Source organism: Gymnoscopelus microlampas (genome assembly GCF_963454915.1).
Source record: "Gymnoscopelus microlampas genome assembly, chromosome: 10".
NCBI classification, from domain to species: domain Eukaryota; kingdom Metazoa; phylum Chordata; class Actinopteri; order Myctophiformes; family Myctophidae; genus Gymnoscopelus; species Gymnoscopelus microlampas.
In genome coordinates this window covers 16,752,733-16,779,298 of record NC_139947.1, presented here as the reverse complement: position 1 = coordinate 16,779,298, position 26,566 = coordinate 16,752,733, and the positions used below count along the sequence as shown (strand labels likewise).

General features: G+C 41.6%; 3 protein-coding genes across 4 annotated transcripts in view; all 3 read right to left on the bottom strand.

Moving 5' to 3' along the window:
- Positions 1 to 1,750: 1,750 nt before the first annotated feature.
- Positions 1,751 to 10,888, bottom strand: mfsd2al2 (major facilitator superfamily domain containing 2a-like 2; the record flags this gene model as incomplete). Its single annotated transcript, XM_084069982.1, is given in 14 exon segments — positions 1,751 to 1,925; positions 2,022 to 2,165; positions 3,312 to 3,424; positions 3,899 to 3,982; positions 4,145 to 4,228; positions 5,504 to 5,625; positions 5,936 to 5,950; positions 5,953 to 6,025; positions 6,892 to 7,064; positions 7,577 to 7,655; positions 8,846 to 8,978; positions 9,360 to 9,484; positions 10,232 to 10,351; positions 10,802 to 10,888. Coding segments are annotated over 14 exon segments (1,527 nt in total).
- A 2,808-nt stretch (positions 10,889 to 13,696) lies between these two features.
- fam110a (family with sequence similarity 110 member A) lies at positions 13,697 to 18,617 on the bottom strand. Its single transcript, XM_084069725.1, has 2 exons — positions 18,497 to 18,617; positions 13,697 to 15,785 (listed from the first exon to the last, which is right to left on the bottom strand). The coding sequence occupies exon 2, from the start codon at positions 15,558 to 15,560 to the stop codon at positions 14,280 to 14,282; it is 1,281 nt and encodes a 426-aa protein (XP_083925851.1). The 5' UTR covers positions 15,561 to 15,785; positions 18,497 to 18,617; the 3' UTR covers positions 13,697 to 14,279.
- Positions 18,618 to 19,598: 981 nt separating this feature from the next.
- The window catches only part of prickle3 (prickle homolog 3), a 34,674-nt gene continuing 27,706 nt past the window's right edge, over positions 19,599 to 26,566 (bottom strand). Inside the window, exons 8-12 of one of the 2 annotated variants that reach the window (XR_014601696.1) lie at positions 26,205 to 26,540; positions 25,102 to 25,554; positions 24,120 to 24,539; positions 20,942 to 23,214; positions 19,599 to 20,394 (exon numbers count right to left, since the gene is read on the bottom strand). Coding sequence is in view for 1 of the 2 variants with exons in the window: in XM_084069688.1 (XP_083925814.1) it covers positions 22,739 to 23,214; positions 24,120 to 24,539; positions 25,102 to 25,554; positions 26,205 to 26,540 (1,685 nt within the window). In the remaining variant the exon portion in view is untranslated. Of the gene's footprint in view, positions 23,215 to 24,119; positions 24,540 to 25,101; positions 25,555 to 26,204; positions 26,541 to 26,566 lie in introns of both variants that reach the window. The other variant, XM_084069688.1, reaches the window with a different exon arrangement.

Sequence of the window (26,566 nt, the reverse complement as noted above, 5' to 3'; positions counted from 1 at the left end):
AAAAGGACAAAATAATGAAAATCCACTTTATTTATATAGCACTTTTTAAAACTTGTTCAGGGTTAACAAAGTGCTGTACAGAAAGTATAGGGGAAACATATACATTATATATACATTATATATTTCCAGTTATTAGTGATGAAATGCATAGATAGATAGATAGATAGATAGATAGATAGACAAATCAAGCTTTTATTTTGGAAGCCAAATAGCTTGTTTCAGTTTATTTGCGTGTGTTTGACGTAGCTCTCTCTCTCTCTCTCTCTCTCTCTCTCTCTCTCTCTCTCTCTCTCTCTCTCTCTCTCTCTCTCTCTCTCTCTCTCTCTCTCTCTCTCTCTCTCTCTCATCCCCAGCCCACACATCCATCCATCCACACATCATCATGGCCCACATTCATGCTCTGCTTATACACTTATACACCACCCCCACCCCCACAGAGAGCCAGCCTTGCCCTCCGTGGGCCGCCATCATGTAGCCTACGTCAGAGCTAGGATTGGGGGCGAGCATACTAGGCTACTGGAGAAATGTATTCAGAATCAGAACATTCTCTTTCTGACAACATTTAACCACTTAAAACCCATATGGGTAACCAAAGTCCCTATAGGGTTCAATACTAGTGTCTTTTCTGTTTTCTGTTATTGTGGGGAAGGCTTTCGCTGAAAATAGCAGATCGACAAGCTCATGTGAGCTCTTTCTCCACAATATGGATGCTGGGGTTCAAGTGGTTAAGATTACACTATACAATTCATTTTAACAGCCTAAACAGCCCCGCTTTCATTTTGAACTCATAATTGGATTGGTTTAAATTTGCACAATTGTACAAATGTAGGGGTAAAACAGCAAGAACAGACCACCATAAGCACATATACCCTGGCTGCTGGCTCACTGAAGCAAAATAAATAAAATAAAATAAATCAAAGCTTAAAAAAATATATTTATGCATATGCGCGCACACAGACAAGTCATTTGGTTACATTTGTACACTCAGAATTAAATTGACAAGAAGACTTTTAAGTGTGATTTACTTTTTATTGAATACTTTTCTTGCTATGAGAGAACAAATGTTTGATCTTCATCAGGTCCTGATGAAGACAACACCCCAACAATCTCCCTTGTTAAACCCATGTGACTTTGGATTTAACCTTTGACCCATCAGATGAAGACCCAGAGATATATGCAGAAGAGGCGTTACTGTCTTTAGGTTTTGATGACTGCTGCTGACATGAAAGGGCCCTCTGTTTATGACATTGAGGATGTGAATTTGACCGAGAAACACTGTGTTCTAGAGAAGAGCATTTTGACAGGTTATTCAACTTAGCTGAATATTTCTGATTGCTGTTGTTGTGAGACTTGTGACGATATGGCAAAGATTTTGATCTGTGCAAGGTACCAGTCTTCGTGGCTGGATGTGACTTTAGATATTGTTTCATATTTGACTTCCCACTGGACTGTGGTTGCAGCTGTACCCTCTCTTCTGGTAAAGACGCAACTTCTGATCTTGATGAAGAAAAAAAAACATTTTCGTTATGGTTATTATTAACATGTTTAGAACACATTGTTAGATGATTATGAGTTTTGCTAAATTATAATTTTAACCACTTGAATCGTAGCGGTAGCGTCCCTATTCTGGAATAATTCTAAGTAGCCCACTGATCAACCACTGAAACCATCTTTTCAGGACAGAAACATGGCATGACAGACACATTGTTCATACTGTATAAATCTAAATCTAAACTCAAGCAGAACAAACTCACTGCGTTGTGGTCAGTTGTGTCTGGACCTGTTGTCTTTCATTGATCGGGTAGAAATAGAAGGACACCAATCCAATCAACAGCAGCACGATGGACACCGGTGAGAACAGTATAATCAAAGCCATCACGACACTGTCGCCAGCGTCACATGATCCAGCTCTGTAGCCCGCAAAGCTGCAGGGCAGGAGAACACAAGACTACTCTAATATACACACTGAACCAATCACAATCACTTATTATTGGCTAGTGACACCATTAAGCTTGACTCACTGCAATGACATGGTTGATATTCCAACAGCCAGGCCCCCTCCAAGCTTACTGCAGAAGGCATAACAGGAGAAAAATAGCGGTTCCAGGTCCTGGCAGGAGGGGTTCATCTTGGAAAAGTCATCTACAACATCTGGCAGCATGGACCTAAATGCAGATAAGCTGGCAAATCAGATTTCAACCAGCATACAACAACACAATTATTCTCAAACTTTTCCATTTCAAGGACCTCCAGTTCGATATGTGTTAGGCCACACTGGGGGTCTGTGCCGGTCTGTGGCCGCCACAGACCCCCATTCGATAAGATTTTTGTCTCTGGGTCTCCAATATATGCTGTAAACCCCTAAGTGTTGACATAACTCAGTCCTGAGAGTGTACAAATGAAACCAAATAGAAACATAAAGGTCCATTTGGTTCTATAACTCTCAATCAGCTACCTGGAACCCCCTCAAGGACCAGTGCAACAGCATAACAGTGACACACTGTATGTTAAATGATGCATTTATATAGCGCCTTTATCCAAAGCTCTTTACAATGTGCATTACATTCACCCATTCACACACAGACAGTGGAGGCAACCATGCAAGGGACCGACTTGCTCATCAGGAGCAGTAAATGGTTCAGTGTTTTGCTCAAGGTCACTTCGACAGAGAGAACCTTCCGATTCCCTTGCGGCTGCGGACACTCTGCTGTACCTTCTGAGGCACTGCCACCCCATGCTTAGAATGCTTAGAATGACTGACCAGTGACCACCTGACAAAATAGATCTGTCATTCCTCAGACAGCCTTTCGGCCATGCATGTGAAACATGCATGGGCAGAATTGTGCTTTGATTCTAATTTGGGCAGACAGGGGCCTAGAACGCAGAGGTGGAAAGTAACTATTGTGCTTAAGTACAATTTTGAGGTACTTTTACTTTACTTGAATATTTCCATTTTTTATACTTTGTACTTCTACTCCACTACATCTCAGGGAAATATTGTACACTACAATTACCAGCTTCTTTAGTCACCAGTAACTTTGCAGAGTCATGCCCCACTTTGCAGCCTACGACTGTTTTAAAAAGTTCAACTAATTTTGACTTTTAATTTGTTCACCTTAAGTATATTTTGATCTCAATACTTTTGTACTTCTTCTCAAGTAAACATTTTAATGCAGGCCTTTTACTTGTAACAGAGTATTTCTACACTGTGGTATTGCAACTTTTACTTAAGTAAAACAACCTGAGTACTTGTTCCACCACTGCTAGAAAGCAGGGCATCTCTGCACCGTGTCCTGTGATTGCTGACTCACCAGGGAAGTAAAAACAGGGTGGCCAGGCTGCATCCCATCAGCACACACATCATCATGAAGACTGGCAGGTTAGTGGGCATGCAGGCAATAACTATCACTGCCGGAATGAAGACCTACAGGACACATAAACACATCACACACACGCAATAGGGCTGGGTAATACTGTATATCTATATTATATTGATATTGTGAGACTGATATCGTCTGGGATTTGGATATTGTAAAATTGTGAAATATATTTTTTTCTCCTGGTGTTAAGCAATTGATTCATTAGATTTCATACTTTTAAAGTGTCAACACTTTTCCAAAAATATTGAAAATAGCTCACAACACATCGCAGTGCGACATGTTGTGAGCTTGTTGATTTGCTATTTTCACTATCTTGAATTTTTTTGGGAAAATTTAAAAGAAATGCTATATTATCGTCACTATACAATATTATCGTCACAACATTGATAGAGTTATTTGCTCAAAATAGTGTGATATTTGATTTGATATTTGAACAGGCAATGTGGAGAAAAGGGAACTAATAATTTAATAAAATAATAAATAAACAAGCAGTAGATTTTCCATGCATGCTTGCTTACTGATAGCCCAATGATAACTGTAGTCTTCTTGCCGATCCGTATGAGAACTGCTTGCCATAGTGGAAGTGCTATGCAAGCGGCAACCTATAAAAAGGATTTGCATTGTTTTATCTACCAAAAAAGTAATTCCATAAAAACCTAAATGAGTTTGTTGTAAAGCTTTGTGATTAATAGTCCATGAAAGCAGATTGTAAATAATATATGGAAGGTAATTCTTCAGTGAGACATGGGCACACATCATCTCACCAGAAGAACCAATAGAAGGTGTTGGAACTGGGACCCCTGGCCAGCTGCATAGGTGCAGAACAGTGCAAAGTTACCCAAGGACATCTGAGAAATAAATGACAACTATTAATGTTCCTGTCACAGGGTAACGAAGCAGCAGGTTCAGAGACTGAGGTAGAAGTATGGATTAATGCTAATGTCTCCAGTAGGAGACTGAAAGGAGACTCTTTGAGTCTCTTACCGGAGGGACCGCCTGTCATCACATTTTTGGCTTAGCAATACAACAAAAACAAAAAAATCTCCATGAATTCAATGCTTCATGGGGTGTGTAATTGATAGAGAAAATACGGTAAGTCATTTTTTGGGTGAACTACTCCTTTAAGTGGTTAGTCAGACTAATTGATTTAGTCCATTACTAAAAATCGATTCGATTTTTTTTGTCGATTTGTTTATGTATAATTTATAAGAAAAATAACTGCTTCTACATTATTCGATTAACCTACTGTACATGAGCAAGATTAAGTCAGACGATTTTAAACCTCGGTTTCGAGGCTGGAGGTGACATGAACCAGAATTAACATGGAAACAAGAGGATTGGATAACAAGATGACTGGGGGGGGGGGGGGGGGGGGGTGACACGCAGGACATATGACAAGACTGATGAGACATGGTGAGTAGGGAACGACAGGTTGGGGCAGGGGCACGAAAGCACAGGCAGCGCACGCGCGCACGCACGCACCCGCCCGCCCACCCACCCACCCACCCACCCACCCACCCACACACACACACACACACACACACACACACACACACACACACACACACACACACACACACACACACACACACACACACACACACACACACACACACACACACACACACACACAATACACTGTTACAAACTGAAATAACCCCAATAAACTCAAATTAGGTTAGATAGAATATCAAACACACATAGAATAAAGTCTAAACTGAGCAAGGCCAAGTGTGCCTCTGATTGACAGTGAGGGAACGTAGGACATCTAGTGGACTGTGGAGGATAAATACATAAAGTCCAAAAGAATCCAGACAGAACAAAATTAAAAGTGTGAAAATATACTGTACAGACAGGTACAATAACACAGAGTAAATACTTTTGCATCCTTTGTGTGATTTGTTGTTACTAAAGCCAGGAATAAGAGCGTAATAAGACTGTGTCAGTACAGCCTAATATACGCTCTGTCATATGACGGTGTTGCATTGCGAAAATAGCTGACCTGTACAAGCTCACAAAGTGTCGCGGATGTGAGCTTGTAGGTCGGCTATTTTCGGCACGCCACACGGCCATACGACAAAGACGCTAAGTATAAATTAGGTTTAGAATGTACAGTACTTTACCTGGAATGCGAGGGCGCTGAAGACATAACCAAGGACCAGTCGTTGATAAGGAACGTGGAACAGCAGCATCTTAAGGGAGGTGAGATAAGACAACTGCACTTTCTCTTGTGAACAGATGGGGGCTGAAGATAAAAACAAAACAAATTAAATTAAATTAAATCCAGTAAACATAATAAATCGTCTCTGTCGGGTGGAAAGTGGAAACCTCATATGTCCAAAACTACTGATCAAGTAGGGCATTCATTTGCGAACAAACTCCAAAAGTTAGAATATGGAGATAAGAGGTTTCTGCCCGACAGCAATGAACAGGCCATGGCCTGACTTATTCATCATTTTGTCTTTGTCATTGTGACCTTTTGTCGCTGTTAGTGTGAATGAGAGCATCAAACAGCAAACATAATAACTATGAAGGAATGTCTACAATGGACTCACCCTGCTGCTCCTTGACCCGAGGAAGAGGAGCAGACTGCAGAGGAAGAATAACGCGCCCATGACCAGAGCAGAGGTCAGGAAGGCCTTTTTCTGCACAAACAAATTCTGAGTGTGAATTTAACTCTGAGAATGTACACTCTAAGTGCTAATTTAACTCTGTGTACAAATGGACCCTTCAGGGCACCCTCAGAGTTAAATTAACACTCTTACAGTGTGGAATAACAAAACACACACACACACACACACACACGCACACGCGCGCACGCACGCACGCACGCACGCACGCACGCACGCACACACACACACACACACACACACACACACACACACACACACACACACACACACACACAGAGAGAGAGAGAGAGAGAGAACGCACAGGTTCAACAATGCCTTTGTTGAGGTAAGACAAGTAAATTATAGGGTAACTAGATATCCCTGTGACTATGCTAAAGGCCGTGCTAAAGCAATGCTGTTGGACTGCTATAGAAAGGGGAGAGTGTTCATCTTAGGTAGAGTTTACAGCCAAGGTTACACAGTAAAATCCTCAGTGTTAATTAACCAATTTGTAACTCAAGAGTGTACAAATGTAACCAAATCAACCCTTATGGGTCCAATTGGTTATGTGAGGTGTGTCAACCTAATGTAACCAAATGGACAATATGGGATGAGGGTCCATTTGGTAATGTGCAAGCATAGACAGTAGTCAATGGTGTTGTCTACTTGCACATTGGCACACCTAAATCTAACACACTCATTAACTGTAATAGCTGCAGCTGTGTTGCCAGTACATCACAGTGTATGCCTACTACAAGGTCAGCCTCCCTTATTATTGTTTAAAACTTCTTTAGTTTTTAACCTGTAGGCTACAGGAGAACAAACTACAAAATCGGCCTAGGGTTTCATGCCCATTTTTTAAAGGGGCGAGTATTATTATCGAGTATTATTATCAATACCGTGCCCTGTAGTGAAGCGGTGAGTGTTGGCGGTGAAGCTGTAGTTTGGAATATTCCCTGACTCTGGATCAGTTGTTGTTGACACGCCCCCTCTCTTTCTGTGTTGTACACGGCAACAACCTGACCCTGGATCACTGAGGCCACCAGCATCGCTAACATTTCCACACCCATCCCTGTCAAAGAGAGGCAGGGAGAAGAAGCAGGCAATGTATCCCAGAATCACTCATGATTAAGGGTGCAACAGTTATAAAGGATATCAATAATCGATCATTTAAGGAAATAATCAACTATTAATCAGTTCCAAAATAGAGAAAATAGCTGATCTAAAAGCTCACAAGCACCGCATCTGACACATTGTGAATTGGTAGATAGGCTATTTTCACTGCGCAACACTGTTGAGCAACAAAGTGTAAAATTTGTAATAATCAATTTGTTGCTATAATTTTGTTTTTTTAAACACACTTCTTGATTATTGTAGTAGAATAATAATCAATAGTTGCAGCGCCAGCCCTAATGTTTGATTAAACGGTTTGTATAAAATGTCTACAGGCTTCATTGACAGACAGACAGGCAGACAGACAGACAGACAGACAGACAGACAGGCAGGCAGGCAGGCAGACAGACAGACAGACAGACAGACAGACAGACAGACAGACAGACAGACAGAAGGTCTTACTGTACTTACTGTACGCAGTGGCGGAATCTCTGTCTCTCTGGTCTCCACCCAGGAACATGCTTAGAGAGAGATAGGGCACGTTGTAACACTGTTAATGGATGAGAGACACACAGTTCATTTAAAGGTAGGGTAAAGTGATCTTTTTTGGGTTAAAACAAAACATTCTTTGTTGAAAGTTTGAAGTAATCATTGCTATATAGAGCGTTTGTTCTGTAACAGGGGTCTCCCCGTCTCTCAAGATCTTTAATAAACAGAAAATAAAACTTCCGGTGGGTTGCCAATTTCAGCCAATCATATATCACCTTCAATTTTATAGTGTTCCAGTTTCAATTTTCTCTGTTCATTTCTTTGTTTCAGTACTTCCAATTTCACTTGTTTATCCTGTATTCTATAATTGTACACTCTCAGAGTTACAAGTGGATAAATTAACACTGAGGATTTTAGTGCGGAGGGGGTGTTGTAACAGTTAATGGATGGAGAGGTAAAACTCAGGGTACCACGGTCGCGGTCGCCATGGTGACAGTAGCAGGGAGCAAGTGAGATTGGCATGGGAATGTTATTTAAAAAAAAGAATGTGTCACCATGGTGACATGAAGAGGAACATGGTACATAGTCATCTATAAGAAGATGACAGGTTGCAGATTGAGGTACATGTTTTTAAATGAGGTTGTCACACATAAAGAAGAGAGATTATGTTTTATTTCAGTGGGTCTACTCTGTCCTATTTGACCAGAAATAACACACTGGATCAACAAAAGGGATTCTATTAATGGTACACGTGACGTACTCAAATTCCTCTCTCTTTGTACGCACCTTTGACTTGTATAGAATTGATAAATATTGTTATTTATCAAGAACCTCCTTTGAATACATGAATAGAAATCCTGCAAATCCTGGGGAATTAATACCCCCCCTCTTAGATGAATTGCTAGTGATAGCTGTTAGACTGGAAGTTCATCTTGTGTTGTCTTTGTTCATGTCTAATGTTTTATTTTATTGTATTATTTTATTTTGTATTATTTTTCCAACCAGGGCAATGTGAACGGTTACCAGGAATGGATAATAAAGTTCTCTCTCTAAAGGTGCTTAAAAAACACTGTTAAACGAAAACTGTGTTTGGATATTACTGGCATGAAGAAGATAAATATCTTCTTGCATGGGGGGAAAAATATATAAGAAACAGAGGAAGATGGAAGTAAGGAGGTAAGGCACTAAGGCAGTAAGGGAAGAACAAACAAAGGAAGGAAAGAAGGAAGGAAGGAATTAAGCAGACCTTACACTCATGAGGGTCTCGAACAGACAGGCTGTAGTGAGGAACCATGGGACGGAGACAGCGTGTGACATGCTGCCATGGGGCAGAAACCACATCAGGATGTAGGACAGAACCCCAAGCGGCGTGGACAGAATCAGCCTGCATCACACACATTACAGTGCTCTGTTGCTCTCCACAACAACACGCATTTTATCAAGTCTGGGACCCAAACTTGAGCTACATCATAAATTATTATAATTATGAATTATTAATTTGGTCTTTTGTGGCTTCTTGGCCTTGTGTCGATGAGAGGTTGTACTTTTTTCTTTGAATACTATTGTACTCTACTTACACATTTGTGTGACATGTAGTGTCACACAATGACACAAATGTGTCAAGTGTCAAACAAAATGTGTAAGTTGTCATAATATCATAGTCTTAAGTCTAAGTCATGTCCATGACCACTTGTGACATGACTGAACTGTTTATGATTATTTTAGTTTTGTCTGTCAAAAACTTGTAAAGGTTTGCTCCACTCACCACGGCATGAGTTTACCAATGTGTGTCCATCTACTTCTGCTCACCAGGTATCCAACCAGAGGGTCAGTCACAGCATCCCAGAACCGACTCACAAACAGAATCATAGACACATAGAAGGCTTCCATCTGGAAAATAATACGTCTTCGTTTACATTTATGTCATAGCTGATGTAGCCTCGCTTTCTCATCCGCCTCCTCTCTTTGAGCTGATGCTAAAATCAAACACCAGGGTTTTTCTTGTTGTGATTATGAATTATCTATAACATTATCTTCATTTTACATTTATTTAAAGATGAAAAGGTTCTTACTGTGATATTCATCTTTAAATATAAGATCAAGTGAATAAAGTGAAAGTCTATTTGTTCAAGGATTTCCATTTGTAATTCAAGTTCAAGTTCAAGTATTTATTTGCCATTTCAAAACAAGTTTGATAGGAAATTGTCTTGGTGCTTCCTCTCACATACAAGACAACACAATAAACAACAGCGCAAAGACAAGAACAAAAAGAGACACAAGAAACAGAACCAGACCAGGACCAAGCTGCAGCTTTGGCTCATGTATACAGTACAGACAGTAGAAGAAACTGCTTAGTGCAATTATGTAGCAATTTTTAAAGTGCATAATTAAAGTGCATACCGTCTAGTTTGTGTATGTAGTGCAAGAGTGTCGTTAAGGTGCCTGACTGCTTGGAGGTATGTGCTGTCTCTAAAACGGGAGGTTCTACTCCCAATGCTGCCATATCTCCTACCTGATGGGAGGAGATTGAAAAGGTAATGGGCTGTAATAATAATAATGGGTAATAATGGGCTGTAATGTTACTAATGTAGCACTTTCACTCCTGTTGTTAAACTGTGCGTCAACTTTAATTCTTACCTGAACAATATCCAGTAAGAAAATCTGAAGTGAGACGTTCATAGCAACTGTTGTTATCTGATATGGAACTCCACCCAACCCATAGAGCAGTTTAGTGGCCAAAGGGATGCCTGCTGTCCCCTGTATGACCACAAGAAAGTGTTACTGGACCACATTTTAACCAGTTTAAAGAGACCACAATGGAAATAATGTGTGCATCATTGAATTGAATATTCTGTGTACTTCTATTTTGTTTCATTTACATATACAAAAATGTCAATCAATCAATCAATCTGCCATAGTATGACAGCGTTGCTTGCCAAACTAGCTTGAAATTCATTCTTTTTTGGCAAGCAATACATATAGGCTACAAGACGGCCCATAACAGTGAGGAGAGCATGAGCATTGCAATATCAGATGATACACACTGAAATAAATGTTTCCATTTATGTATGATGGTCGTGAAAGATGCTTCAATAAAACTGTCAATTGTAGAAGGCTAGCTGCATCCACGGTAGATCAGTTTCTCTTGTCAAAACACAGATTTTACATTTGTATCATCATATAATGTAAACAATCTATATATCTTACCTTCTGACACCTTGTTGTTTTGCACTTGTTCTGTAAGTTAATCTTTAAAGTTTTCAGGTGATCTCCAAAGGTCTTGAAACAACTCATCTTTATGAATAATATGTAAGAGCTCCTGCGACCTAGTTGAAGCTTTTTAGGTAACAAGTGGTCTTTATACACATGCACATGCACATGCACACGCACACCAACCCTAATCCCCTTAACAATTGCATATCTGGTCAAACAGCATTTTTCAGAACACCTCCCACCTGCCTATAAGGTTCCATAGGTTGAAAAATAATTATGTGACAAGGCACAAAACATGTACCCATTTATTCTATACTTCAATATAGATTTTATCTAGACCAGGGGTCTTCCAACGTTTTTTTCATACCAAGGACCCCTTAGCTGAGAGAGATGAAGCAGGGACCCCCAACTACATTGTATACAATTGTGTTGCAATGCAGATTAAACCTTTTCATAGATTTCATAGATAGCTTCAAAGACTATCATCAGTGTTCTGTAAATTTCGTCTTTTTTGTTCATTTTAGACATTTAACCACTTAAACCCTCAATACTTAGTAAACTTAACATTTGGCTCTGTACTGTGTTTGTTCCTTTTCCCCCTCTACACCAAACCTCTTTCCCAAAAATCGCACCCTGTGTGAAGGAAGCGGTGCCTTTGATGAGTGGCCTCCTGGTGGCGCTATAATAGGGCGGGGCGGGGCTTCAGCAATTAATGCTCGTCCCTATTGGTGGTGTAAGTCCACAAACCAAATTCGGACTGGGTGGCATGCTGCTAACAGTTATGGCTGTTTGTAGCCCAGCCAATGACAATACAGAGGGGGCGGGGCTTCAGCAATTAAAGATTGTCCCTATTGGTGGTCTAAGTTCACGTGGTAAATGTGTATTTGGTAGCATGCTGCAAAGTGGACTTATGGCTGTTTAAAGCCCAGCCAATAGGAAGACAGAGGGGGCGGGGCTTACTACATTTCAGTTCGTCCCTATTGGTGGTCTGAGTCCACGTACCAAATTTGTACTCAGTAGCATGCTGTGAACTGGAGTTATGGCTGTTTAAAGCCCAGCCAATGGGAAGGCAGAGGGGGCGGGGCTTATGTAATTACAGTTGGTCCCTATTGGTGGTATTAGTTGGACTTGGTGGCATATGCTGCAAACTGGAGTTACAGCTGTTTAAAGCCAGTGGCCTCCTGGTGGCGCTATAATAGGGCGGGGCGGGGCTTCAGCAATCAATGCTCGTCCCTATTGGTGGTCTAAGTCCACATACCAAATTTGGACTTGCTGGCATGCTGCGAACTGGAGTTATAGCTGTGTAAAGCGCTGTTTAAAGCCAGTGGCCTCCTGGTGGCGCTATAATAGGGCGGGGTGGGGCTTCAGCAATCAATGCTCGTCCCAATTGGTGGTGTAAGTCCACATACCAAATTTGGACTTGCTGGCATGCGAACTGGAGTTATAGCTGTGTAAAGCGCTGTTTAAAGCCAGTGGCCTCCTGGTGGCGCTATAATAGGGCGGGGCGGGGCTTCAGCAATCAATGCTCGTCCCAATTGGTGGTGTAAGTCCACATACCAAATTTGGACTTGCTGGCATGCTGCCAACTGGAGTTATAGCTGTTTAAAGCCCGTGCTCAAACGGACATCCGGGCTCAAACGGACATAACGGACAAACGGACAAACGGACATACGGACGGACATAGTCAAGAGTAGAGCGGCTGGCACCGCTAAAAATAGCTGATCTACAAGCTAACAATGCAGTACGAGGTGTTGTGAGCTTGTAGAGCTATTTTTGGCTAAAAATAGGGATGCTAGGATTCACATATTTAATGTAAAAAAAAAAAGGTTTTTACAAGGTTCCCGTCACAAACATTTAGTGGCCTCCCTGTAGTAACTGAGGACCCCCAATGGGTCCCGGACCCCTTGTTGAAGATCCCTGATCTAAACAGTACATACGACTACATTTCAACTATTCAATTTTATTAGTTGGGGAAACAGACAGACAATAGCTGTTAATGACAAATAATTCACTTAGTGTCACAGAATGATAGAAGTGCTCCTGATGAACACAAATGATTAAATACTTGGAATGTGAAGTTGTTCTACAGCTGTAGAAGAAGTTACTGTTTAAACTAGTATACTATCTATAAGGACTGGCCTGACCTCTAGTGGATGGAAACTGACATTTCCATGCATAAGCTGTAAACTTGGTTGTTTTTAATCAGATGCTGAACCTTTGTCAAAGAACACTGGTGAGTGGTCCGGTAATTACAGTGCAAAGAAATGTACTAGTAACAAGTAGACATGACACCTGTCATCCATCTAAATAACATAACTCACTGGTTCTCAATGTGCGCCACACAATATGAGCATCTATTTTAACAGACATCACCAGAAAGAATAGTTCGAAAATCACCTAATTTCTTGACTCACATTTTCTTTCAAGAATTTGAAGATTTTAAATCTATAGGCAGTAATGTGCAAAAATATAACTAAAAACTATAACTTTTCAAAAATCTTAGGTTGAACCCTTGGACTAATTCATAAGTACAGGGAAGTCTCCAAATAAATCCATTCTCCAAGTGCCTACAATGACATAAAAAAACACGGTGAAGCAGCATTCTTCTTATACAGGCCGACGGCGTGGAATAAACTCCCATTACACCTACGACAGGCAGCCTTTGTGAATAGCTTTAAAGCACAGCTCAAGACCTTCTTCACTCATGCTTTTAGTTGATTTTTAAATCTCTGTGTTGTCATTCATGTCCTCACTGTTTTGCCTGATTCACTGCCTTTTTTGCTTTTGCAGGTTATGTTTTTTTTTGCTTTGTTAAATTAGTTTAACTTTTTCTGTAATTGTATTCTTGCTCTGTAAAGCACTTTGAGCTGCATTTCATGTAATGAAAGGTGCTATACAAATAAAGTTTATTATTATCATTATTCACAACAGAAGATGACACAATGATTAATCTGATTCTTGTGCCATTAAATCTTTAATGTCACTCATTTAAAGACATCAAGTGATTTTCCTGACTGTGACATTCTAACAGCAGCAGAGTCAATGAAAACCTTTTGAAAAAGTCTACATAACATGGAACACAATACATGAAAATATTTTAAGTCTTCCTCAGAATGACATAGCTCGATCAAGTATAAACATTATTATAATTCTTTACATTTCCCCCCTACTATTTAAGAGGACCAAATTGCAATAAATAACCCTGGATTACCATGTATGAGGTAAAAAATATAGCTCAAATTTACAAACAGTGTGACCATAAATTTTAAAGCATTATTTATACTGCATCGCAGGACGGTGTCGCTTCCTGACAAGAACTAATATACAATCTAACGATGCAACTGTAGATCAGTTCTTTTCGGCAAGCGACACCGTTCTGTGATGGAGTATAACTTAAGCTTTAACCCCCCGCGTGCCATTCAAATCAGTATCATTAGTGTTTAGAAAGTTTTTGTCATAGCTTGTCATTAGACTACATGTTGGTGACCTTTGTGTTGTCCTTGGCCTGTTTGACTTGATACAGCCATTTGATGACTCTTGCGTTTCTCTCGATGACAGATACGCCGTAGGGGACACGCTCTCCGGCGCCACCGTCATCCTCCCCGCCATCGTCACCACCCTCCTCCCCATCAGAGCCGCCGCACTCTGACCCTGGGGCGCTGGCGCTCCGGAAACGTGCCAGAGACACAATGTCGGAACTGGCCTTGGTCAAGTCCTGCAGCTCAGACGGGTCCAGACCGCACAGGCTGAAGAAGCGTTCCAGCTCCGTCCCGGCCCGCGAGTACCGCTCGCTCATGTCCGATTTGGACCGGCTGAGAGAGGGACGCTTCCTGGAGCTAGAGGAGGACAAACGGGTGATCGCTGGGGAGGCGGGGGGTAGGACCGGCAGAGGAAGGGGAGGTGGGGCCAGGGCGGGGGCGGAGGCATCGACCGGGCTGGAGGCAGGGTGGTCCGGTCTGAGCGGAGCGCAAACAGGTTTCAGAGGAGAAGGACCGGGCAACTTTCTGGGGTAGAAGAGGTGTTGGTTTGAAGTAGCCGGGCGGAGTGGAGACTGTGAAAGTAACGGCATGGGCTGAAGAGGCTGTCGGATGTACCGCGGCGGTCTGCAAGGAGCCGTCCGCACCGGTCGCGCCTGAGGCATAACGTCCACTCTGCGTACGGTCACCGCGGCCGGAGAAGCCACGGGACCAGGACTCTCTGCCTTGCCCGGACCAGAGGCTTTCAACCTCACCTTAGCTGGACTGGACCAGTCTGGCCCAGGAGGAGGACCTGACCTCTCCTCTCCCTGCCCGGCGTCATCGAGATCAGAGCTGGTGAAACTTCTAGTAGTGGTGGTGGAGGTGGTGGTGCAGTTAGAGGTTACTGTGGAAGTGGAGAGGTGACCGTCATTCACACCATTGATCAGGTTACTGAGGTGCGCCAGGTTAAAAGGGACGTTCCCTTGCTGCGTGTTCTGTTGCGTCGGGGTCTTTCTGGTGGGTCGCATGGCGGCGTTAGCTGTGGCCGGTGGCTTGCGCATAACCGGGGGTCTGATCGGCTGCTGCTTGGAGAGCGCAACTGGACTCTTGACATATTTCGCCTTGTCTGCCTCCAGCCTTTCCACGGCACTCTGCTTTGGTCTCTCTGCTGCCGTCGGGCTCTGCCGGTAGAAGTCCGGCCCTACCGGACCCTTTGGACGCAAGCGTGGGGGCGTAGCAAGGGCAGCGGTCCTCAGCGGTCGGCCCAGCAGAGGCTGGACGCTCTCCACAGGCATCCTGGTGGAGATGGGAACTGGCACGGTGGATTTGAATTTGTCCTCGTTCACTTTGTTTCTAAAGCTTTGTCTTCCGCCACTCTGGAATGACAGTCCTCACTTTGTGCTGCAGATGTGAAATAGCATCACTTCATTGTTCTCTCATAAACAGCTGTGTGTCATTCTTGGGGAGATATTAGCCTCCTGCCGCTCACATGAACCCAAGTGCTCTGACATTTGCACTTCCTGTGAGAAAAAGAGAGACGCTGCTTTAAACCAACAGTAACACGCACAACGACAACACTGACATGGAATTCAACATTAAACATCAATCAGGGGAATGCAGAGGAAAAACAAACAAAGTAGGGAAAAGAGTAGTCAGCAGAAACGTTTACCTCCTCAGACCAGTGAGAGTCTCTTCGTCAGACCATTCACAACTTAAGGAAACTTAACAACTGAGACTCAAACAAAATCAACCGTCATAAACCCTCCCCCTTCACTCTGGAAACGTAAAGACGGGGCCCAATCACCAGCCTTTAATGTTATACATCCTAATGCGTTCATTGGTTGCCATGCAGGAGAGTTCCACCCACTCATCAATCTTTCTCTAGACAAACGCACAATAAAAGTGAGACTTCATTTTCAGTCACCCATGGGGCCTTTGTATGTGTGTGTGTGTCGCAGCAGATGTCAACAATCTTTTGTTTGGAGACGAACTCAGACAGAGCGTATTACACACACGCGCGCGCACGCACGCACGCACGCACGCACGCACACACACACACACACACACACACACACACACACACACACACACACACACACACACACACACACACACACACACACACACACACACACACACACACACACACACACACACACACACACACACACACACACACACACACACCAACAGCTGTTAGAGGGGAACAATACCTCCTCATCTTTAAATAAAGCTCCCAGTTGGCTGGTTTGCAGTGGACTTCCTCTAGTAGCCCCTCTGGACCAGTGAAACCTTCTTTGTTTACTGTCATGGTTAGTCATTGTAATGTGGCTCAGGAACAATAACAACATTGACATGTGCTTCTACACAGCACTGTTGTCTTGCAAACTGTCATTGTCCTACATGTTTCTTGTGGCACCTTAAAGGACGACTTCACCCATTTTCAAGCTGTCTTTGTATAATTGGTCCTCACTATAATATGGTAAAAGTTTTGTCAACTCACTCTGTCTCAGAGGAAGGCTGTGTGTGGACAGTTCAGAAACGCGCCTACCAGTGAGGGAATCAAAGCTATTAGAAACTGCAGGCTTTCTATTCCTGGAAAGTCAGCTATAATAGAATAATTGAAATCTTGTTTAAAATGACTAAACCCGCTAACTGATGATGTCACTGGTAGGCGGGTTTCTGAATTGTCCACAGCCCTCCTCTGAGACACAGAGCGAGGACCAATTACAGAAATGGGTGAAGTCGTCCTTTAAACAGAACCAGTTCCTTAATTTATGCTCCACATACATACAGGCAATAAAAGGATTCCAAGTTCTGATGTCATGTCAATACACAAGAAAAGGGTACATGATGTAACAATATGCACCTAGTAAAAAAAAAACTGAACAAAAAACCATTACAAGATGAGGATGATGAATCAGTTCTTATTAAAGCCAGAAGGAAAACTGCAGACAGAGTGAGCGTCAGTTGAAAAGATACCGCTTGGATAATCTATCTACATTCTCAACATATTTGCCATTCCAGCTTTAGTCAGCCAGGCCAAACTCCTGCTGAGCACACAGCGATCCAACCGCCTGTCTGGAGGATCTTACCTGCAGGACACAAGTTTGGTATCAACTAGTGACTTACTTCCAGCTCACTACGCTCTGTTTATCAGCCAGACATAGGTCAGAACAGAGCCTAAAGCACTGGTTCCCAAACCTTTTAGCTCAAAAGAGAAATGTGTCTCCCCGGGACCCAAACTAGTGAAAATTGCAGATCTACAAGCTCACAACGCGTCACGATGTGACGCGTTTTGAGTTTGCAGATTGGCTATTTTCACTACGTCTTGAACGTTTGTTTTCATGGAATTCCTATGATTAATTAAAAAAAGATATATATATATATACACATTTATGAAATTATTTTGAATTAATTGAATTTGTTTAAAACATTTTTTAAAGAGATTAATTAAGTGATATTTATTTACTCGTGACTCATACAAATGGGTCCCAACCGGCTAAATTATTAAGCACATTTTATGGTGCACTGTAATAAAGGTAGGGCCAATGTATCACCAACAACTACACAGGAATGCATAACCAGCAAAAATAGAAGCTCTAATTTAGTGTTTCTGAGTCTTTGCACGTTCTGCTTTGAAGAATAGGTAAACATAATAGGTTAGTTACATTGGTTCTCAAAGTGGGGTCTGGGGACTCACAGGGGGTCCCCAGCAAAGCAGTTATCATAGCATCACAATCATTCTAACCACTTTATCCATTTATTACGTTGGCCATTCAAAAATATCAGATCTACAAGCTCACAGCTAACTTGTACATTATTTATTATTATTATTATTATTATTATTATTATTTTATTTTTTACATAGATCTTCTCTTCTGGTGGTCCCTGGACCTGGGCCAAAACCTTTTTAAATGGGGTCCGCGTCAGCAGCCAAATTAATATCAGTGTGGAGGTCCTCGAGTTAGTTGACATAAAACAGTTTGTGAAACACAGGGTTAGAACACGAAAGTAAAAGCAATAGCGACAGACAGAATCACACCAACCAGTTAAACAAGAGGAAAAATAGCCCACATGCACACCTTAAAGGCCTGGGTAGGATCGTGTCCTGACAAGCACAGACAGGTCTGTCAGTTCGTTTGTTTGTTTTAAGATGTTTGGGCTTATATGTCCAGTTTAAGACACAATTCACGCTCACTATTCTAAAAGCCTTCCACACATAACTCACCTTGACACTGTGTTGTTGAACTTGGGCCTCTGCTGCCTTCCAACCCTGTAGAGTTCTGCTGCAGATAGTGCAGTGTGAAGTGAACGCGTGTGAAACCAATGTTGTTCTGGGCCAACCTGTTTGACAAGTCCAAGTGCTCCTCCTCCTACACTCTGGCACAAGGAAGTAGGCAGACTTCCTGGGTCATGTGACCCAATGTCATGTCCCTGTTAAGTTGTTTGGAAAGTTCATGCTGCTGGTGCAGTGGTGTAAAAACTAACTAGTACATTTACCCAAGCACTGTACTTAAGTACACTTTTGAGGGTTTTTTTTTCTTTTTCTTTTTTTACTGGAGTATTTTCAATTATCTACTTTTACTTCTACTCCACTACATCTCAGAGGCAAATATTGTACTTTTACTCCACTACAATTATTAGATTAGATTAGATTTTCATTATTATTTCAAAACATACATTACCCACTTCAGCCCTATATACATTTCGACCATTTGAAAATAGCAGATCTACAAGCTCACAATGCGTTGCGATGCATTGTGTAGATCTGCCAGTTTCAAAAGATTTGTATACATTTGAAAACTTATGAAATGGGACATTCTGAATAATGAGTACTTTCTACTTCTGGTACTTTAAGTACATTTTGATACAAATACTTAGGCACTTTTACTCAAGTAAATTTTGAATTCCGGACTTATTCCGGAGTATTTCTACATTGCAGTATTGCTACTTTTAGTAGCTAAGTAAAACATTTGAGTACTTTTCTCACCACTGTGCTGCTGTGTAGTGCTAGTGCACAGTAAAATCCAGTGTTGGTTTAAACTCAGACTGGACAAGTTTTTTTCTTTTCTTTTTTTTTCTCCTTTAAAACAAAACAAAAAGATGAACGCTAAAGATTTTACTGTATACATAAACATATAGTCAGATAATAATGCCAGATAATACAGACCACTTATCTTGCTGCACAGCAAATGGTCTACAATTTGTAATTCATTCACACATTTTTCACACATTAAACATGATTGGCAGCATTTTATTGCTGTTCATGCATGGCCCTACTATGATGAATGCAGGCATATTGTAGAAGTACTCCAATAAAAACAAGAAGCTGTTAAATGCAAATTTAATGTTCCCATAAAATCAACTTACAGAAACCAAACTGTAATCATAAGCTCTGGAAATGCACTTTGATAATGTCTTATACCCAAAATAAGAAAAAAAGAATTGTAACTAACACCCAAGAATATAAAAAATATCAACTGAGCTAAAAGAAATATGAGTGTTTTTGATCAGAAACAGCAAAACAAGTACATTGATGATTTTACAGTATTTCATTGTACTGTAGACCGCTGTACAACTGATAATAACCTCACACAGTATAAAACTACCATGTTTTGTTGTACAGTACTCATCATGTTTGGCCCTCTGCTATTTATAACTATCATAGAAAAGCATCACTGAAATGCTGAATTGCACAAGACTGATAAAAAAAAATGATAAAAATTGAGGAATGTGGGGGTTGTGCATTTCTTGGGAGAATTGCATTAATAGAAACCAAAACTGCTCTCTAGCCACCGTGGCGCTGTACTGTTTCTCAATGTCGGGTCCGGGGACCACCAGAGGTGCAAAATGGACCTGTATGGTTGGTTCTGTAACTCTTGAGAGTATCCAAAAGGGTCCATTTGGATCCATTTGCACACTCTCAGAGTTAGATAAAAACACTGAGGATTTTACAGTGTAGATTGGGGTCCCAGAGATAATGTATATCAAACTGGAGGTCCTTGAAATTAAAAAAGGTTGAGAATAACTGCTGGACTATTCATTATGAATGATGTAGTGTACATAATTAATGCTGTATGGTACATTATGAATGCTGCACTGTACATTGTTAATGCTTTAAAGGAGCTACACCATGAATTTAAAAAATAATAATAATATTTGATATCATATTGTTTATGTCCCTCAAACGTTTTTCAAAAGGTTTGAGCCTAAATCAAGCCTCAGATATACTCATTCCAACTAACTTCTCTCTGGCTTATAAAGCACTTTCACCTGCAATACCACATTGTCCTGTTTGGCACGGGGCGCTATTGAGCCAGTTTGTATGCATGTCATGTCCTGGTTCTGTGTGGAAAAAGTAAAAAAAAAAAAATAAGAAAAAATTTATAAAAAAAAAAAAATGAAAAAAAAAAATTTTTTTTTTTGGGGGGATTTTTTTTTTGTTGGTTAGAACTGAAAAACGGGAGGAATTGTTCCCAGACGTGACGTAGGGTGGGGGAACAAATCTGACGGACTGTTTTCAGACCAATTTACATGAAAACCACAGATAGCCTATGAAAGCCTGCATGCTCGAAGTCGGGTATTTGTTGGAACAGAAGAGAGGTGGGGGAGACCAAAAACACACAAAAATGAAGAAAAAGTTAAAATTCATGGTGTAGACCCTTTAAGGTACATTATGAATGCGGTACTGTACATTATGAATGATTCTATAGTAGCGCATATGGTTCGGTTTAGATACAACTAAGGTTAGAAAGACCCGGCTTCACTGGGCCTTGTGGTGCAGTGGTAACGTCAATGATTCTAGGTTCGAAGGGAATAAATGTTTAGGCTTTATGTTACAGATAGCTAACTTATGATATACAATTGAAATGATTTGTTTAGGCATTACATTATGGGTTGTTAAAGTTATGGTACAAGGTTAAAATGTTAAATGTGTTTAGGCATTAGCTAAACATAGTTAAAGCTGCACTCCGTAACTTTCATGTTCTACCCCGGATTTAAACCCAGGTCTCCTGCCCAAGTGCTGAAACCTTTACCACTGAGCTAATAGAGCCTGCTTGCTTGCTCTGGGGAGAAATTGAATTTTAACCTTCAGGCAGTACTACAATGTCAACCAATCGTGTCAAACCAGACACAGGATATAAATGTCTCAATTGAGGAGCAGGGAGATCAAATGGTATACGTTATTTGTATTAACATACTCTACCATACAGATTGGACAAATTATATTATATTCACAAAAAAATGTTACATAACACAGCTTTAAGTTAGGGTTCGGTGTGGTTAAGGATCTGGGAAGGCGTTCACCATGCAGTGCTCTGAGTTTAGATTGGGTTTCTACTAATGCCATCGCATGTATTTCTTGTTCTAGTATGCATGACTGTGTGTAAAAACAGTAGGAACAGTAACGATGTGGTTGTGTCTTCACAACAGAACCTGTTTAAACATATTGCAGGAGATCTGTCTGTCTGTCTGTCTGTCTGAATCCTATCTGAGCTCTCTGCAAATGTGGTGCTCTACAGTGACATTAAAACCATGACTTGCAGAATGTACACAATAAAAGTGTCAATTTACATATTTGCGCCAACCACACCAAGCACGATATAGTGTGGATGCTACCATAATTATGGTTATTAGATAATAGTTATAGTTATCATGCTTGGTGCGGATGGCCCCACTCCTTACAGGTCCTTTTGGTTACATTTGTACACTTTCAGAGTTAACTTAACCCTAAAGAATTCTACAGTGTACTCCATGTGAGACGCAGTCCCCTTTTGAACCAGGAGTTCTAGGCTACATTTTTAAGGTGTTTTCATGAATAAGTGCAAAAAAATAACAACAACCCTCACATCAGCAGTGTAAACACAAAGGTACAAAAAAAAGACATCTGTACTGCAATCCCTTCTTTTACACTGTCCTTTGTTTAGTAGTCGTAGTGCTGCTGGGGTTCACAGAGAATTCTATTCAGGTCTAGGAAATTCAAAAGAATATAGCCTAATTTATACTCAGTTGAATGATGGTGTCGATTGCCTAAAAACACTCCCCTCCTCTCCACCTGGTCACGTCGCAACATGTTGTTACCTTGTAAAACTGTTCTTTTAGGCAAGTGCCACCATTGTGCGATGAAGTATAAATTAGGTTTACGATAACATTCTAAAGATAAATTTTTTATGATTTTTTAACAGAAAGAACAAATAAAGAAGACAGGAGCGTTTAACCACTTAAACCCTATATACTTAGTTGACCAGAGTCTCCCTGGGCTCTATAGTAGGGGCCCCTTATGTTTTAGCTCTACACTAAATATCTTTGCTGAAAATAGCTGATCTACAGTATAAGCTATTTTTGCTGAATGTTTGCACCGGCATAGGGACGCTAGAGTTTAAGTGGTTACAGTCCATTCTCTTCTGAATTATTTTACAATATCTCTCTGTCAGGAGTCTTGTTTGTTCCTCTGCTGTCAGGAGCTGCGTTAAGAAATGGCACAGTTTTTATCTTTGTCCTTGGCCCCGAGGCTGTGGGCCCTCCGCCGTCTCCTGATGCTGCCTCTCAAACCCCAGTCTCTCTCCGCCTCCCTCTCTCCATCTTCTTCTCTCTCTCTCTCCTTGCCGTCCGGCGAGTCCTGGCCCTGGGGGTCCTGTCGTCTCAGCTGCGGGGGCAGGGGGATGGGCTGACCCAGGAAGAAGCCTTCCTCCTCAGAGTCCGACGAGGAGGAGCTGGTGGAGCAGCACTCGTCGTGCTTGTGGCGGGTCGGCGGCAGGGAGAGAGAGTTCCTGTCTCTGTCTTTGTCTCTGTCCCCCCTCAAGCCCAGGGTATCCAGCCGGGGCGGGCGGTCGGGGCGAGAGCGGCGGAAGCGCCTCTCGGTTCCCAGTTGGAGAGGAGAGTCCGACGCCATTCGACAGTGACTCCACTCTCTCCTCAAGTTACGCTGGTGGTAACACGATCCGTCTGTTGTTTATTTTTAAAAGACAAAATGGGTTTTAATAGAAGATCAAAGACAAACAAAATTTAACACACAAGAATCACAAGTTTAATGTCTGTCTGTGTAACATCCATTTTAGTAGTCTTTTTGGCGACACCTCTGATAGCTCTGTTGTTGTTGTCTGTTGGAATATGTGATTCCGAGAATTCAGTTTGAAACAAAAACATGGACATACTGCTCCAAAATGAATGCTGCAGGGTCGTCAGAGACGGTCTCTATTAACTTTAGAATACATAAATAAAGAAGTTTCAGGTACATTTCCGATGCCTGCATCATTTGTCAGGGGCAGTCACTTGCAACTAGAATAGTGTAATGTGGAAAAAATATATAATGTGGAATAGTTATTGTGAAAAATATACCAGTGAAAGATTATATAAAAATAACTTCTTAATATAGCCATTTGCCATTCTTTTCCCCCTTCCATTTCCCTCTTCCTCCCAGTTATAGTTGATTTATTTATTTTACTGATTTTTGACTTTGCATTTAATTACATTACATTTCACTTCTAAAACAATCTGTTCCATTCTTCCCTTTTATTTAGCATGTATTTGTTTATTCTCTTTTTTCTTTTCTCTTATTGAAATGTTGTGATATTAATACCGCTTTTCATGCCAATGTATTGTACTAAAATGTCCTTTCATTTTCGGTCTATTTGTAATTGGATGATATGTGTATCCGTTTCATTGGGTATTGAGTACTAGTGTCTGTGGTGTTTTGTAGTTGTTTGTTATGTGTTTGTATGTGTACCTTTTTGAAAAATTCAATACAAATATTTTAATAATAATAAAAAATAACTTGTTTAATTGAAAATGTTACACAGTATGACTTTAAATATAAAGCAAATAACATTCAAAAATTAAAAACTGCTCACCCAGTAGATCCATCTGAGGTGGAATGCCTTTCTGAAGATGCAACCTGCGTCCAAAGCCTTCCTCCGTCTCATCATCATCAGCAGCACCGTCTTCCTCCCTGTCCTCACGCTCTTCCTCCTCCTCCTCTTCCTCCTCCTCTTCCTCGTCCTCCTCGACAGAGTAGCTACAGCTGATTGGCTCTCTGAAGCTGACCCTGGCCGTGCCGCTGCGGACCAGCGGGGGCGACGGGGGGCTCTGGGGTTCTGGTAGAGGAGGAGGAGGAGGCTCCGGTGCGGGAGGGGAATCTCTGGGGATCAAGTCACGGATCTTGCAAGGCAGAGGAGGGGGCAGGCTGAGCGGGATGGCAGGGGGGAGAGGAGGGGAGTCGGACGGGACGGGACGGATGACCGGAGACACGGAGATCCTCTGGGGAGGAAACACTGGAGAGAGAGCGAGAGAGAGAGAGAGAGAGAGAGACAGAAAGAGAGACAGAAAGAGAGACAGGGAGAGAGAAATCAACTTGGTTAACTGAAATAAAGATAAATAAAAGGTAACAGTGGTAAAAGGAACATTATATGTGGTTAGCCTCAATGTAAACAAGCTAGAAAACAAACCACAGAGTTCTAATATGAATATGAATTATTTAGGGGTGCAACTATCGATTATTTTCATGGCTATTATTCTAACGATTACTTTTTCGATGAATCAAATCATCGAGAAGCACATTTTTCTATATCAACGAATTGATTATCCACGTGTTATTTTATACTTCATCAACAGTGAATCAATATGTTTTGAATTATGTTCATCATTTTAGATTAAAAAAAAAAAGTTTTGCCTGTTATGACATAACCAAAATAGGGATAGATTGTTAATCAATTATTATTAAATTAACGATTATCGAGTATTATTTTATAATTGATTAAATTGATTAGTTCGATTAACTGTTGCACCCCAATGCACTTTCATTTGTGTTGTGTTGTCTTGAAGGATCTGTGGTACCTTGCATGACCTGACTGCTCCTCTCCACCCAGTTCCAACAGTCCCGGGCCGTGGAGGTTCCTCTGGAGTTCAGGCTGCTCAGAGGGTCTGCCATGTACTCCAGACTGCTGACTGGAGGTGGTACACCACTGTCTCCTGGCACTGAGCTGTAGGGTGGCAGGTCACCGGGCCACGACGGCCCCAGACCGTTCCCACGGTGAATGTGAGGAAGGGGCTCGTACGAGCCTTTGGGGTACGGATGCACGCTGAGCGAAGGGACGCCGTTTTGTACGCTGAGCGAAGGGAGGCCATTCTGTACGCTGAGTGAAGGGAGGCCATTCTGTACGCTGAGTGAAGGGAGGCCATTCTGTACGCTGAGTGAAGGGAGGCCGTTCTGTACGCTGAGTGAAGGGAGGCCGTTCTGTACGCTGAGCGAAGAACTGCCATTTTGAACTTGAGTAGAGCAGAGGACACCTGGGAGATGAAATGCAATGTTGAATTGAAACCATACTGTACATCATGAGCATGTTTTGACATAATTGAGTGGAACGTTTTTTCTTATAAATGTCCAAATCCTGCATAACACTTGAGCAGTGGTGGATAAAGTACTCAACCTCAGTAACTCAGTACTGAAGTGAAAGTTGCTCAAATTCGTATTTGAAATAAAGTACACGAATACTTAAGTATTCAAAAGCACAAATGACATACTTTTTAATATCAATACATTAATTAATTTAAAATAAAAAATCGTATAAGCATTTCAGAAAGGTCCAAAGTCTTAAAAATTTGTGAAAATAGCTGATGTAGAAGCTCACAACGAATTGCATTATTTGTGAGTGATGCATTGACCTTGTAGCTTGTTGTCACTATTTTTTTTATGGGCTTTAGTGGTAAATTTATAATGTATTTTTGTACGTTTGGGTCCTGGGGTCCCTTCCTAGAAGCGTAGCAGTCAAAAGCACAATATTTGTCTTTGAAATGTAGTGGAGTGAAAGCAAAAAAACAACAAGTTAAGTACTCCAGTAAAGTACAGGTACTCAAAAATGTACAGTACTCAAGTAAATGTACTGTACTTCGTTACTGTCCACCACACTGCACCTGAGAACCACGTCACCAGTATTTACCTCTACTCTCCATAGTCGTATGAATACAGTCTTTAGCAGGATGTAAGGGGAGGTTGCCCTCCAGTGGCTGCTGTGGTGAACAGCGCTGTGACGGCTGGGTCTTCTCTGCCGTCTCACAGCGTCTGTGTTGAGGCGGTCGGCTCTGGAGGGCGGAGTCACAGGAGTCAGAGTTGTTGGGGTCCTCCCCCAGAGAACAGGCCCTGGAGCAGAAGATGAGACCCCCGCGAGGCAAGAAGGGTCTCCCCAGCAGGGGGAGTCGGCAACGAGCGCAGCAGAAACATGACTCGGCGGCGTGCCAGTGTTGACCCTCATACGTCATCTGACCCTGGTCGATACCTGAACAAAAAACACACACGTGTTCG